General features: G+C 32.9%; 2 protein-coding genes across 2 annotated transcripts; both read right to left on the bottom strand.

The window, feature by feature from the left end:
* Nucleotides 1-2490: 2490 nt before the first annotated feature.
* Nucleotides 2491-4463, bottom strand: LOC122308930 (heavy metal-associated isoprenylated plant protein 22-like). Its single transcript, XM_043122207.1, has 3 exons — nt 4265-4463; nt 4075-4150; nt 2491-2982 (listed from the first exon to the last, which is right to left on the bottom strand). The coding sequence occupies exons 1-3, from the start codon at nt 4334-4336 to the stop codon at nt 2690-2692; spliced, it is 441 nt and encodes a 146-aa protein (XP_042978141.1). The 5' UTR covers nt 4337-4463; the 3' UTR covers nt 2491-2689.
* A 5142-nt stretch (nt 4464-9605) lies between these two features.
* Nucleotides 9606-14108, bottom strand: LOC122311635 (beta-glucuronosyltransferase GlcAT14A). The gene is made up of 4 exons (XM_043126252.1): nt 13149-14108; nt 10800-10875; nt 10590-10705; nt 9606-10504 (listed from the first exon to the last, which is right to left on the bottom strand). Exons 1-4 carry the CDS (start codon nt 13633-13635, stop codon nt 9990-9992), a joined length of 1194 nt encoding a protein of 397 aa, XP_042982186.1. The 5' UTR covers nt 13636-14108; the 3' UTR covers nt 9606-9989.
* Between the last annotated feature and the right edge of the window lie 1805 nt (nt 14109-15913).

The following is a 15913-nucleotide window of genomic DNA, read 5'->3' as shown; positions in this document are numbered from 1 at the left end:
ATAATAAGAGTGCTGTCTCCAAGTTGTTATTAATTAGGAAAGATGGAAAAGAAGAACAAGGGAAAGTGCTTTTAGAGCTTTACTATAACGTAGTTAATGGAAACAAGAGTTGGTGCTGTTGTAAGGACCACTTACGGACATGAGTTGGACAAGCTTCCATCCCTTTGTTTTCTTTCAAGTTTCAAGAGTATTGGCTGGGAAGCACCACTGAATCATTGATCATAAGTGATAACCAAATAAAAGTTCAGTTCTGAGAAAGAGAAGAACTTCATTCGCATCACCAACAAATTAATCTTTTGACATCATGTACCATCGATTAGTGGCGGAACCAAAAACTTTTATGAGGGGCTAGGCCAACTTTTCTATTGTGTGACACGTTTATATAAAATAAAAAAATTATAAAAACATAACTATATATAAAATTAGATCTCAATAATTTGCTACATATATATAGAAATAAAATTATAAAAAAACACAACTTAATATAGATTTCAAATTTCTAACGATAATGTTTCATGGAATAATATTAATCTATTATTATTTTTTGTAATGAAATATTTAAAATTTATTTTCTTCATAGAAACTATCAAGTGATATTTTAAAAGATTATCTTTTATTCTAATGCTATAATTGAGACCTTAAATAATTTTTTTTTTTACTCAATGAAGCCTAGAGGATAAAATATCTCAACTCTTTTTCATGTAAACTATCAACCTTAAATGCTTTTTCTTATATTTTTACTTTGGATTCCATATTAAAAAGTCTAATATTGTATAATAGAAAACTTGAGATCCATATTAATAAGTTTATTATTTTCACTCAACTTAGTTTTAATTTAATTTTGGTAAGACCACATCTTTGAAAATAAATAATATATAAAAATTATACAAAATTTTGGAACCATAAGAAAAAAAAATTGGAGAAAGACATTCCAAATATATTGAAATTTTAGAAAATTTTAATGAACATATGAAAATTGTAAATTTGGGGGGGGGGGGGGGGAGGGGGGGGACCGGGACCGATGGACTTTGCCGGCCACATGAATGTTGCCTGCCTATCTCAAATGGCATGACTACCCTTGTCCGAGGGATTGTAGGCTAAGACTCCATTTCGAAATGCAGTTGATCCTCTCAACCCATCTCATCTCATTTCTTTTTATTTCAACATCTAAACAGTATCAAACATAAACAGTTTTCAATTTCACTTTCATACCTTTTCATCTTATCATTATAACTCTCCCAAATTCCATATAATAAAACACAAACAATTTCACTACAATTCACAAACTATCTCATTACTATTTACAAATTTCTCATTTTATCTCATATGACTATCCAAACAAGGCCTAAATTACATAGCAAAACAAATGTTGATCAACGATCTATTCACTTAACACATTATAAGAAAAATGAACATTTATGACAAGTTATTTGCAATGCGAGTAACAATTTTTGACAAGATTAATAGACTCATTTAAAAAATAATAATCATTTTAACAAAAAATAACTAATTACAGATAAACAATTTTCTTATAACGATACATGGTTTAATAATCCATACAAATTCATGTGCATTCGGTAGCAAGCTGGGATCACTTCTTTCATTCTATATAGGGGAGATTGCACGATCGAGTTGTGACCAAAACTGGTTAATTCGGAGTTAGTGGTAAAATTTATTCGTCTGATTTCTTGAAATTCTAGAGGTTACAAGTATGAGTGTTACCGAGAGTGGATGGGGACGACACTACGCATATATTCGTCATACTTGTTGTACTACGTACCAAAGTGGCAGTCATTTTCTCATAAATTTTGTATCTATCACTTAGGCTAATTAATTAATTAATTAAAAAGTTATTCCTTTGAAAATATCTTCCTGTATAAAAATGATGATAGTGCATGATAAAATAAAATATGTCGATCGTATATAATTGATTGGAATTTAGTGGGGGTAAAGTCATCATCATATAATCAATAATATTCATACAATCCTATATTATATTTATGACACAAATTAAACCTGTCGACTTTTTGAATTAAGAAGCTTCCTTCTCTCCTAAATATGCATGATATGATCTTATCCTGCCTTCAATTAATTATATACTCATGATCCCCTACCTCTTTCACATCAACACATATACGTACATATATATATATATTATAGGAAAATGATACTATGCACGCTTCCTGAGTTTGTCTCCTCAATTTAACCGCTCTATATTTTATTTTATTTTTTAATATTTGTTTTACTTAATGGTTAAAAAAGTGATAATTAGTATATTGATATTTTTTTATTATTTTTTTAAATGTTTAAAAATTGTTTGAAATAAAAAGAAAAGTACAATTTGGGACCACAGTAGCACTGCAAATTAATTAGTAAATAATTCCCATGCAGTTGGCTGCTAAACTTGACCTAAAGATGATCTTTCAGAAAAATGGACTGCTGATTTCTTACTTGTCGGCACGTACGTAGATCATCACAGCGGCCATCATGTGTACAAAAATTACAAGATAATTTTCATTAGATAATTAAACATGGTAATTAATTGGTATACAACTAATTCTGTCTGGAAGAAAATCTACAGCTGAAAGACGAGCAAAATTACCATGCAAGCTCAAACATTTACTTACGCAAAACCATATATAAGTACTAACTGGTTATGAAGATCACAAAATCTACAAGTTCCTATTGCTTACATGATCGAACATGCATGTGGATTTTCATCACTGAAGAGGGTAGCGAGCTTCTCGTCTGATGCGTTTGGACTAGGGAGGGCTTGGACTACGTTTTTCACGAAACCAGACGGTGCCTTCTTGTCATAGGCCTGAGCCACGTAGGGGTAAGCAACCAAGTTGTACGGAATGTATGGCCAAAACTCAGCTCTCTTTCCGGTGCTCTTCACCTTGTTTAAGACCTTGTTTGGCTCCGCATATCCAGTTACAGTTACCCGGCTTTGCTTCCGGTCGACCTTCACAGTTTTTACGCCTGTCATGATTTTATTAAACAAACAGACGAAAAACGTACAAATTAGCAAAGGCAGTAAGATTGCGACAGATCGAAGAAAAAGATGGGGAAAAAAAAGAGAGACGAGATTATGAAGGAGATTTTTACAAGCTGCATGCAGTTTTTATACCTTTATAATTAAATATTTTGCATGGATATCATGTGTCTGCACCATATTTGCCTCAGTAAAAACATAGGAAATAATAAATAGATAATAATCTAGCTAATTAGTTACCGCTGGCCATTATGATAAGGGCCTGTCTGCCGTCTGGTCTAGGGGATCTTGCAAAGCATTTAATACGTCAGTGTAGGAGCTTTAAATGCTTTCCCACTTACTTTTCCATATACAAATGATGGGATAAAGCTCAAGGAAAAAGAGAGATCGAGGAGCACCGACGTTGGAAAAGCTCTATATAAATTGTCTCATAAAAAAGATCATGACTACATTTGATCTGTTTTTTGTTTTAACGACAGATCTTAATCAGAAATTGCAAAATAAGTCTGCTGAAAATGAATGATTTCAGACCTTGAAGGAGTCATGGACACCAGAAAAGAGATGAGCTCGAGTAGTCAACATTAACATGATTAATTACATTTACAGCTACATCTTCCAGTTCACCAACGAGCTAGCTAGCTAGCTAGGGAGCTAAAAAATGTTTTGCACTGCATATTCCTAGCTTTTTTACCGTAGTTGAAATTCCCAAAACCTAAAACTGAAAGTTTCAAAAGAGGAGATCAACTCCAGTCTTTTCCAAGAAGTGTGAGCTGCTCACGGTGTAAGTTTTACATAAAAGGGAAGGGGGTGCAGGTAGTCCCTTTAATTTGTATCCTTCATAATTCCTACATGAAATTCGTTCCCGACCTTTTTCCATCTGTATATGTCCGTTTGAAAATAAAATAGTAAATATTAATTTGTTAGTGAAGGTGTGGAATTTAATATCTATACGATATATATTCCTACCTTATTTTACCCTCAACTTGAGCCAAGATCTTGTTGCCTTAACGGTGACGAACGAGAGAGAGAGATATAATATAGAGAGAGAAAGAGGGAGAGGGAGAGGGAGTGGTATGAACCTTTCAGGTTGGAAACAGCATTTTTAACTCTCCTTACACAGCCATCACAGTCCATTTTCACCTTGATATCAACAGTCTGCAACAAAAAAAATATCAGATTTGACATGAAGAATTAAGCCACGGAGGAGACCAATATCAGTCAAGAACAGAGAGAGAGAGAGAGAGATGACATTGGTTTTGAAGAAAATACCTGCACTGCTTTACGTTTCTTTCTTCGAGTGGAAATGGTGAAATAATCTGAGAGAAAGTCGAGAGCACCCATTTGGATCTTTTATCAATAAAGACAAGCAGATTAATAAGTACTGCGTCTGAGAGAGAGAGAGAGAGAGAGAGAGAGAGAGAGAGAGAGGGTTCCAAGAGTTTTGGGAGAAGCGTGAAGGACATGGATTGTGAATTGGTCTATATATATAGAAAAAATATACACAACCTACTCTTATTAAGAGGATGGATGCGGAGAGGAACTTGGGGTACAAGTTGTGCTTTAATTAGCACTAAAATAAAAAAAATATTATATATAGCACTTAATTCATTTATAATTAGCTCATCATGTGTCCCCAATTACATCATGCATACCATTCTACGAAACATCATGCATGACAGAAAACTTGACATTCTTAATTTGTTTAACAGATTAATATGGAGCAGTACTCCTTTTTTCTGTTTCCGGCCGGCCATAATTAAGCTGAGGCCTGAGGGGATGATGATCTCTTAACTAATTAGGACACGATCATGATTTTAATGCAAACAAAAATTACTAAATTATGATCACCCTCTTCGATCGGTAGGTAAATTTATTTTTCTCTAAGATGTTACTTTTTGTGGTGAGGTTTCTCTCGCGCGCATGCATTTGGGAATATTTGCTCTAGTACCGATCCATGAAGACGGGCACGAATCGATCGGGAATTATTCATATATACACAGAGATCCGTACTAAAGCACATCAAATAATTAATAAATGATATGGACCTCATCTGTCTTCAATAATTTCCTAGCTACTTTGTAAACATTACTACCACAACATTTAATTCTAAAAATAAATAAATAATAATAATGCTAATATATATTGCAATTATATATATATTATGCAAATAAAAATATTAATGTTCCCCCCGGATCGAATTTATAAATGGTTGACCATAAAAAAAATTAATTTTTGAAGTCAATTAATACTCTGCAATTCCAGTCAACCCCGGCCTGCCTGGGCCGGGGCGCTAGCTGCCTCCATCCCCCGAAAGACATTTTTTTTATTTTTTTATAATCTGCCTAGCTAGCTTTGGTGTACGTTGTTGAAGAAAACATGATCCCCTAAAGACATTAATTTGTTACAATCTGTAGGTATAGTATCTATGTTGTCCTGGTTCTGTGTTTCTGGTTGCTTTAGGGTTTTCTCAAATTAGTTTTTTGTGGGCTGTTATGTTGCTCTATCTGTAATAAAAATAAAAATAAATTTATTTATTCTTCGTGTTAGCGGATCACATGACTTTAACAACAATAATCTTAAAAAGTCATTTTCAAAAAATTAAAAAAAATATTGGTAAAACTTTTATATTTTAAGTGGATCTGATCATCTCATCGTTCACTTTCACAAAGACTAAAAACACACGTCTAAATCAGTTTATTAAGACAAGTAATTTTCAAAAAATATTAATCATTTAATATTGGATCTCCCATACATCATATATATACATACTAATTCATTAATGGGGCTGGACTTTGTAGAGCTGCCAAACCTAGTTGAGAATAACTAGCACCGGGCCACAGGCTACAAGCGCGCGCGCGCATATATAAATGATATATATATACACACGAGAAATATTTTAACTAGTACATAAAAATAAATCTATAAATTAATATATAATTAATATAATATATTAAACTATAAAATTATTTTTAATATAAAATAGATATAACGGATCACGTAAGACCACGTCAGTTTAAAGATTTATTTTATCAAAAATTATATATACAGTCACTTTTATATAGTCTACTGATGTGATTGGTTGTATATTAAAAATAATAATAAAATTAATCATATCAATAAAATATAAAAAATATATATAAAACTAACAATACGTAATATTACTCTTATTTTATATAATCTATTCGTGTGCAATTTTTTTTTTTTTTTTAAAAGATGGGTCCTATCATTTAAGAGCATTAGGGAAAACTTATGCAGAAGATGGGGTAGCTCTCGGCTAATATCCCATGTCAAGTCTATTCTTTCTTCTCATGCAGTCGAGAGTGAAAGAATTGAAAGAAATCTGGAAAAACATACTGTGTATATTCTCAGATATATATATATAAACAGAGTTGTCAAAGAGATCATGTGTTTGTTACAGGAGATAAGAATTACAATAGATTTAAATACAAGTTAAATGATAAAATGATAACTGCCGAACATCACGCCAGGAGGCAACGTTTGCAAGCTATCCAGTTTGAACTGGATGATCCTTATCCTTATCAGAGACGCTCAGACGGCGAACTAGATAGCTAGCATGAGTCAACCTCCATAACGCTTTGATAATTGCAGGTGCGTCGTGGGGCTCGGCCTATTAATTAATTTGCTTTTTCTTAATTTTCAATCAGTCTGGACAACTATGGCTCCATTTATTGTTTGTGAAATTAAAGAAGTGACCTTAATTTGGGATAGGAACAGATGATCTAGAAGTTGCATAGAAAATGAGTCCTAGCTAGATCGATCATGCGTATAATATAGAATGTAACACACTTTATCCTAATCATGTCATTAAAATTAGTATATAAATATCAATTTTAAAAAGAATAATATTACATACAGTTAAAAAGTACGCAAACGTCATATAATCACTTTAAAAAGAGTAAGATATATTATTAAAAAATTAATTAATTTTTCTTGTAAATCATGTATTTATTTATTTATTTTTAAATAATTATACAGTCTTTATATTCTCAACATTATAACTATCATTTCTCTTTTAAAAATCTTATACCACGGTGTGAACATCACATTCTTCTTTATTGAGAACTTAGATCGTATTTGATTCGGTTAGATACGGTAAGACTATAGGCGCCAGATATATATCGAAGTAAGTTTCATGGAAACCTCGCAGATGACTCCAGAACGACGATAATTGAAGTAAAAACGCCAGCTGGGCGAGTTAGCTGTGGTTTTGGTAAACGTCGTTGTATACATCCTCTGTATCTGTCACTATAGACAACGTTACAAGCAATTTTATTTATTTATTTATTAGAATATAGGATATTAACCATTACAAGTCATCACTCAAGTCTTCTGCTTGTCCTTTCAACATATTGGCCAGAGAAACCAAAGGCTGGATATGTGACTTTTTTTAGCCTGATTTCTATTTTTTTTTGTTTTAAACATTTGGAGAGGGCGATCGCGAACTCCAGACCTCTATTTTGAATGCTGAGTTATGTCAATCAGACCACATATCTTTAGCTTGAGCCTAATTTCTAAGAAAAATTCATAACTAAACCTAATTATAAATACACCCAACACTTTATTAATGTAAACAATCTTTCGACGTTAGCAAGATATTAAAACAAAATTGTCATCTGGATGGATAATTAACTTGGTAACATTATGATCATGATTCTTGTGCATATTCATCTAGTTTGCCCAATAACTAGGTTAAAGTTTTGTATTGTAATCATGAAAATAGCCAAGTTTGAACTACTGTAGGGGTTGAATTAGTCATTAAGACATGCCACATGGTTCACAAGCTGAGTTGATTATTGATCAACCGTGTCCTACACTTCAAGTTTCAGAATTTGAAAAAACATGTAATTAGTGTAAAAAAAATGGAGAATAAAATTGGACAAAAATTGAATAGAAAATTGATAATATTGTGATACTCTCGTGAGGATATTTGTCTCAAGAGATAGTGATGGATAAAGGAAATTGACTTGTTGGCAAAGACAACTCTTAGTAATACAATAGTTGGCAAATAACAGCCATTAACAAGTGACATGTCAAAAAGTTGTGTTCAGAGTTTGAAAAAATATGTAATTAGTGTAGAAAAATAGAGAATAAAACTGGACGAAGTTCGAATGGAAATTTGACAATATTGTGATACTCTTGTAAGGATATCTGTTTCACAAGCTAGTGATAGACAAAAAAATTGACTAGTTAGCAAATGGCACAACCCTTCGTAATACAATGATCGGCAAATGACAACCATTAACAAGTGTCTCGTCAAAAAGTTGTATCACAAGACATTTCTTCAAACCATCACCTCCTATAGAAACTATCACCATGAAAATGGTGTAATTTTGAAGGACATACTGTTTGTTGATTATACTCCTTAAAATTACAATTTCGCCTATAAAAAAGGGGCAAATTTTTGGGACTACCAAGAAATTTTACATTTAAGCAAATATTTATTGAGTTCATCATAATTATGACAATTATAGCCAGAGAGTTTATACCGTTTATAAGACACCAATGTATGTTATTATTATAATATTATTTATATTGAAAATGTAGTCGATGGATGAGACCAATGAGTGAGTGATTGAGATGTTTGGGTATCTATACGAGACTCTCGGAGATGGGCTGATCAGTTGATTGGGGCTCAAAAGATAGACTACAACAAGCTGTGTTTCGACTAATTTAGGTTGCAAATCTTGGGCCAATGTGTCACCGATGCCTGCATGTTGATAGCCTTGTCATTATGCTTTGGCCCAGCGACCATGAGCACACAGGTACTGAATATCCTGAACAAGCTTTAGCCATGACACACGATCAAGTAGATTTTCGTTTTAGTATGGTATTATAGCATCTCATTCTGTTTTATTTTAAATTTCAGTCCATTTCGTTCTATTTTGATCATTCTGGTCAAATTCTAACCATTTCGATTGGAATTGACATTTCGGTTTCATTTCGTTTCAAACTATTTTTGTAATTTTCTTACACTTGGATAACATTTTTGTAATTTTAAATTTAGATAATATTTAATTTATTCTAAAATATAAAATGTATTTATATAATTTTAATTTTTTTTGTAACTTTAAATGCATCCCCTCATTTTTTTTTTTAAATATCATTATTTCTAATAATTTATCTATTATTTATTTATTTTTCTTTATTTTTATGTCTGAACTCAAGTTTGTAATTTTTTCAATATATATTCATTTTATAAATCTTCAATTCTTTCATATATATATATATATATATACACATGTACATAGTATACACTTACATATATATGTATTTATTCTATTAATTATTAGTTTATATATACATATAAATATTTATATATAATATATAATTAATCTCAAAATGATATGCCAAAATATCCTATACCAAAATATTCTATTTTCAATACTTAAACAAGAACGATCACCGGAACAGAATTTACAACATTGCCCTTTTAAGACTTTATTTTTGCTTCCTTGATATTGATGGTGCCAAAATGGAAAGTTTAGCTTAGGGGACAGCGAGCTGCCATCTGATGCAATAGCTGCATCTGCTTTTCTTTAATCATTGTTAAGGAGGTTGCTGAGATAGATAGGGAAGGAGGCGAGAACCATGAAAACAATAGTTTGGAATTTAACAAATGAAATACTCAGCATTCAAAAGGGTGCAAAATATATATGACAGGAAGAACATACAGCAGCAATTGGCAGCACAAAGAGGGAGATTCTCTTATTGATTGAAAGATTTGGTGGCTCTGTGATAAATACTAGGCCCCCCAAGGTACAGTTCAGCCCGAAACCTAAAGTGAATTCACTTGCTTGCCTTCAACCATGTCCTGTTATAAACACTAGTAAAGCCTGAGGACTAGAACTCCCAACAAATTAGGCCGAGTGTCTAAAGAATGTATCTGATCTCATGCCAGTCTTTCAAACGGGTCATGAATTTCGGATGCAAATGAATTGCATCACATCTCAAAAGATCTCTCTTCAACACACATTCATTTGCACTGATTTGTGTGTGAATTCCAGTCATCAAGAAGGTTCGTGATTGACTCTTCAAACTTCTTTGCTTGAGGCCCAGGCTTCAAGACATTGACATCACCCCACTGGGAGCAAGGATCCATCATCCAGCCCCTCCGCCCAGAGCACCATGCCCCTGGGACAGCTTGATAACGCCCACGCTTTAGAATCTTGGCATCGACCATGTTCAGCACCGGATCATCTTTATGGAACTGTCTTGCAAAAGCAGCTCCACTTTGGACTATTTGATCAAAATCAGAGCTATTGAGAAAGAGTGGTTCCATCTTTGGGGGATTATCCCAGATCATATATCTCAAATCACTGTTCACAGTGGTGTTCATAAACTCTGGTGAATTGCAAACGACAGAATGAAAATATCCTTCTTGGGACAAAACCACATTGGTAAAATACATGAGAAGTATTCGGGGTAGGTTATCCCAACCAAGTATACAAAATTCCAGAAAGGATCTGCTCAGAATCATCCATGGTGAACCTGCAAAGTAAGATCGGTGAATAAAGCATACCCATACATGTATTTCATGTGGCAAATATAGCCCATTATGGAGAATAGACTTTGCCTGTGAATACTTTGAAAGCATCTGGTGTTTTCCGCTTCTCTGTAGCATGAAAAATTTGACTCCTTCGGGCCAAGTATAAAGCTGGATCGACTACAATAGGCTGAAACCTTTGAGCTCTAAATCAGAAAGTAAACAATTAAGATTCAGATTGGATTAAAAATTAATTCCTTTTCAAGAAGCTGCTAAAATTAGTGAGAAGGGTTTGCCTACTCTTTCCATCCAAGGTCACTGGTGTAATCAATGAAATTGGCCTCTCTACTGACGGAAGAAAACACGTGGGACAGGTCTGAAAGTGGATAAAAGAAGCCAACATCAGAAGCTACGAATCGACTATGAAGAAAACAAAAACAACAGAATCTGAATATAGATAAAATAAAAAAAACAAGGAGGACCAATAGTTATAATAATTCTTTTTAGTATTTTCCATGGGTGGAAGATAATACTAGAAAAATGAAAAATACCATTCATGACATCTGAGGTTTCAAGATGTAATTAAATCAATATGCCATGAGTTGCCCAGGCAAGCTTTTGGAAAAAACAAACCCCTCCAATCTCCAAAGAAAATGGATCATTCCCACCACCAAAAGAAGAAGGAAAAAAAAAAAAGGTAATGTATTTCACTTGGAAGAATCATCTAAAAGAACCCTTCACTTGATCAGGATTCAGGAAGCCGCTGCTATGTGCTATACTTTATCGCTGCTTAGTTTTGAGTTATGCACTCAAACCAGGCATCAAGTTGGTTTGAAATCTCATTAAGAAAAGACAGCAATTTCAAACCACTGGGGTTTCAGAAAGATCTTGACAGGGTATTAAAATAGATATATATTGAGGGCTTTGGGATGTGAATAGAGAATTTACACTTCTTTTTACCACTATTGCAATTGAGCAGGTTTGCCATTGCTCTTGTGGAATTTCAATATCCAAATAGACTTGCAACAGTTCCATCCTCGGAAATTTCCCTCCAATTCAAAAATTCATTATATCCTATTATATAGGCATTCCTTCTAATAGAAGATAACCACCTTAATCTAATAATAATTCTTATAACGTGATTCCGTCCTCTTCTTAAAAAATAAAAAATTCTTATAAAATGATTGTGCTTTTACGTTATGAAAGAAATAAGTGAATGGGAAAAGGAAAGCACTATATAATCTTGGGTTCGACTGAGAAAAATAAGAAAAATAGGATTTGGCCTTTTATGGGATGCTGAAGCTTAAGATTTTGTTGAAAAAAATGCACTGGTTCATGTTATTTCAAGAATTAATCCCCTAGAGAACTGAGTCTAGGTTCGGTTCGGCCACTAAAATTTCTCATCTCAAATACAAAATTCTCATTTCATCATTATAATTTTCTCAAATTCTCATACAAAATCTAATAAACAATTTAACTTTTTCTTAACTTTTTCAAATCTCAAAACAATAATAATATTAAAATATAATATTTTAATATTTCATCTTAAAACTCAAAATTCTCATATGAGAATTCTCAGTGGCCAAACTGAACCTAAATATAATTGACCCTGGGAACAATAAATGTGTTTTAAAATTCCGATCATTGAGTACCCATGAAGTTTGTAAGCAAAATTTCTGCAGAAACTTACGCAGATGCCCTATTCCAACTGGAAGGGCACCTCACATTCAATAGATTTATGCAGAAGTCAACTAAGAAAAGTCAAAGCATCAACCTTAATGGTTTTAGCAAATAGCTACTTGTTTATACCGATTAATAAACGCACTCATCTCAGCATGAAGGATTGGTGCAAAGGACTTTCGAAGAGGGAATTGATTATAGCATATGCTAGCACAATTACATACAGACTAATTATGGGATCTGGAGAAAAGTGTTTTTCACGGTAGTAAAAGGTTAGGAGAAGCAATCGCATACCCATTTAAAAAAAAAAAAAAAAAGGAAAAGAAACCTGAATTAAAACCTCATGCATCTACCGACCCAATCCAACATGATCACAACTGAGTCTGAAATCCAAAAAACACATTCAAGACCTTTAACAACTTATGCCTCAAGTTTCAAAAATACTGTCCAGATTGGAAACAATCTGCGTCTCAAGAACATCATATGAAAAAAAAATTTGAACACAGTTTTTGAATATCTATTATGGTCCCTAGGGACTCAATATGGCCTATATGCATGCGCTTATACACAAATTTCTTCTTAGGTGGGATAGCATCATCAAAGCGCAGAGGCTTCAACACAAGCTTCTAATTATATATAGGATTAAAATTTTAAAGTGCTTTCTCTAATTATGAATTCATTCAAGGACCAAAATCAAATCTTAGACTTTCCTGACCAATTCCAATACACTTAATCGTCGTGTTTTAAAGATTCCAACATGCTAATTTTCCAAAAAGATTGGGGGATACATAGCATCAAATGAGAAAAATTGCCAAATGTTTCTAAAAGTAGAATTTTCCAATAATTTCGAGACCCGAATCCTCTTATTAATCACCTAACACAAAAAAGGTTATGACCAATCCAATATATCCAAAAGAAATTAACACAGAAAAACTTCATAACCGAAAAGCAGTTACCGAAGTGGCATACCATCCTGAGTTAGAAGAGGGTAATCCATCGCGCTCAAAGTAATAAACCAATTCCACCCACCATCCATTCTCAACATTATCGCCGCGGCGTGAAGCGTGGAAGCGATATTCGAGGAGCCCATGTAGGTAAGACGATCGGGCTTGCCCACCAAGTCCACATTTCCGAAAGCTCGAATCGCTGGCACGGCCCTGACAGACGCGGCCAGTCGGCGTCTCTCCTCGTCGGAGGCCTCAACCGCGAGGTGCAAGAGGTACCGGTTGCGAGGGTGGTAGACGGATAGCAGGAGGCGGAGGATCCGGTCCCCGTCTCCGCGGCCGCCAGAGATGTAGTAGGCGAAGGCGGGCGGATAGTGCGCACCGTGCTGTACGATAGAAGGGAAGGGCTTTGGCGAGCTGAAGGAAGAGACAGAAGTGAGCAACAAGAGAAGGAGAACAGAGAACAATGCGGCAGCGAAGAGCGTGAACAGCCATCTCTTCTCAGCTCCCATAACGCTGCTCCTCTTGTTGTCACTGTCGGTGTTGGGTTTTCTTCTTTTAGCAGGGCGGTCAGCTATACGGAAGAGTTAAAACAACGATTTGGGGAGGTGGGTGGGGCTGAATTTGAGTTTTAGGGAGTTTGGTGAAGTGGGTCACCTAGGATCTTGGTTTCTTTGGATTTGGATTTGAGTTTCCGGAACATTAGATCAGAAACTGTCTAATCTTCTCACCGAAAGTAATTACATTCTCTCTTCCCATCTCTTTCTCTTCGATTCTTTTCGTTAGCCTCTTCTCCTACAGATTTTATCCTATCACCATTTGACAGACATTAGGGTAGGGATTTCCAGGTCAGATTTGTTGTGCTGGAAAGAAAATGGAGTTCATTCATTCTCCATTGATCTTCGTGTACTGATTCGGTCTGATTTCTGGAAAAAGAAAGAATGGGAGACTGTGAATTACTCCATTTTACTTGCATTAGCAAAGTATATAATATAAACAGATCCTCAGTCAAATGCTTTAAATGATCTCCGCCGATGCGAGTGATTTAGGGTGCGTTTGTACGTTGAATTAAGTTGATTTTTTAATAGAAAAAAATGAATTGAGATTATAAAATTAATTTATATGTGGTTAAATATTAATACGAGTTTAATTTTATTTATGATAAGTTAAAAATATTTATAGATTTTACGTATAAATAAATATTGATTTAAAAAAATTATGGATCGTAAAAAAATTTTGAATTTATATGAGTTTAACGATTTAAAAATTATATATTTAAATATTAAATTTAATTTAAAATTAAACTAAACTAAATTAATCTCAGTATAATTCAGTAACCAAACGGAACATTACACGCTCACATAGAACGAGTTGATGGAAATTTCAATATTGTAAGTGGAAATAAGGATTCGCATTATTAAAATTAAAACTTTAATAACTTCATGAAGATTTATGTCTCTTGGATTATATTCTATTTTGGGAGTATTAATTAGGCAAATAATAAAAATTCTATCTTGGGAGTAATAATATATGTTAGTATTAGAGGCAACCGAGAGAATTAAAATCAAATCAAAACTAAAATGAAAAAGATGGTGATATAAAATTGAATTAGAAAATAGGATGAGAAAACAAATTTCAAAAACTATATGCAGAGTCACTTTTGCGAGATTAAATGTTTGTTATCATCAAAAAAATTAAATATAAAGAATAAATTAATAAGTCGAAATTCAAATAAGATGAATTATGATAAGTCAAATTTATATGAAAATCGGATAAGATAAATTATGAAATTGAAATATTTCGATAAAAATAAATCTATAACAAAACGTTAACGTGATATAATTTGATTTGAAAGATAGATATTAAAATTTAAAATTTATAAATCAAATCTTATAAGATAAGTGACGATAATTTACACACTAGTTTGCAAATAGAAAAACTCAATCAAGATAGTCAATTTGGCTTATTTCTAATACTAACCTTTATTCACTTCCTCTTGGCAACATAAGAATTTATATGTGAATATAACTTTAAAAAAAAACATATTATATATACATAGAAGGATTTATGCATATATAAGATAATAATTAGAACGGAATAATTTCCTATTTATGAGAATCATCTTTGTTAACGTTGTTTGACTATACAAGACCATGTTGTGAAAAATTAAAAATATACAATTAATTTATGGTTTATTAATTAAGGTGATGCAATATAATTTATTATAAATCAGATGTGTTTATTTCTCTGTTATAATTTAGCAATCTATATACCAATAAAAACTAAATAGTTTTTAAAAAAAAATCTAAAATCTAATAAAAAAATACCAAAAGAATTCAAATATCTTGAATAGAGTTACTGCAAGCAATGACTGTTGGGCATGCAGTCTAGGTAAAACTCAATTTTTAAATTTTTTTATTTATATTTTTAATACTTTTAAATATTTTAAAAATATATAAAAAAAATATTAATATACTAATAATTAATTTCTTAATAATAAGTAAAAATAAATAAATAAATGCATAAACAGTCAAATAAGAGACAAAAATAGTGGAGTAATCAGTAAAGTGCATTATTCATTTTGAATATTTGCGTATGTTGGTCAAAGGCCAGCCACGAGAGAGGAAAAGATGATTTTGAAGTGTGTTATTCACAGTCAAAAGTAATGAATAAATAAATAATGGCTTGAAAACTAAGGTATTTTGTTAGCAGCTCGAGGTGTCAAGTCGTCTGGAAACCATCAAAATCCCCCGAAGTTTAGTCATGAATCAAATAAGGTCGGCAAGACTT

The sequence above is a fragment of the Carya illinoinensis genome, chromosome 5, assembly GCF_018687715.1.
Source record: "Carya illinoinensis cultivar Pawnee chromosome 5, C.illinoinensisPawnee_v1, whole genome shotgun sequence".
NCBI lineage: Eukaryota > Viridiplantae > Streptophyta > Magnoliopsida > Fagales > Juglandaceae > Carya > Carya illinoinensis.
This window is presented reverse-complemented; position numbering and strand designations above follow the sequence as displayed.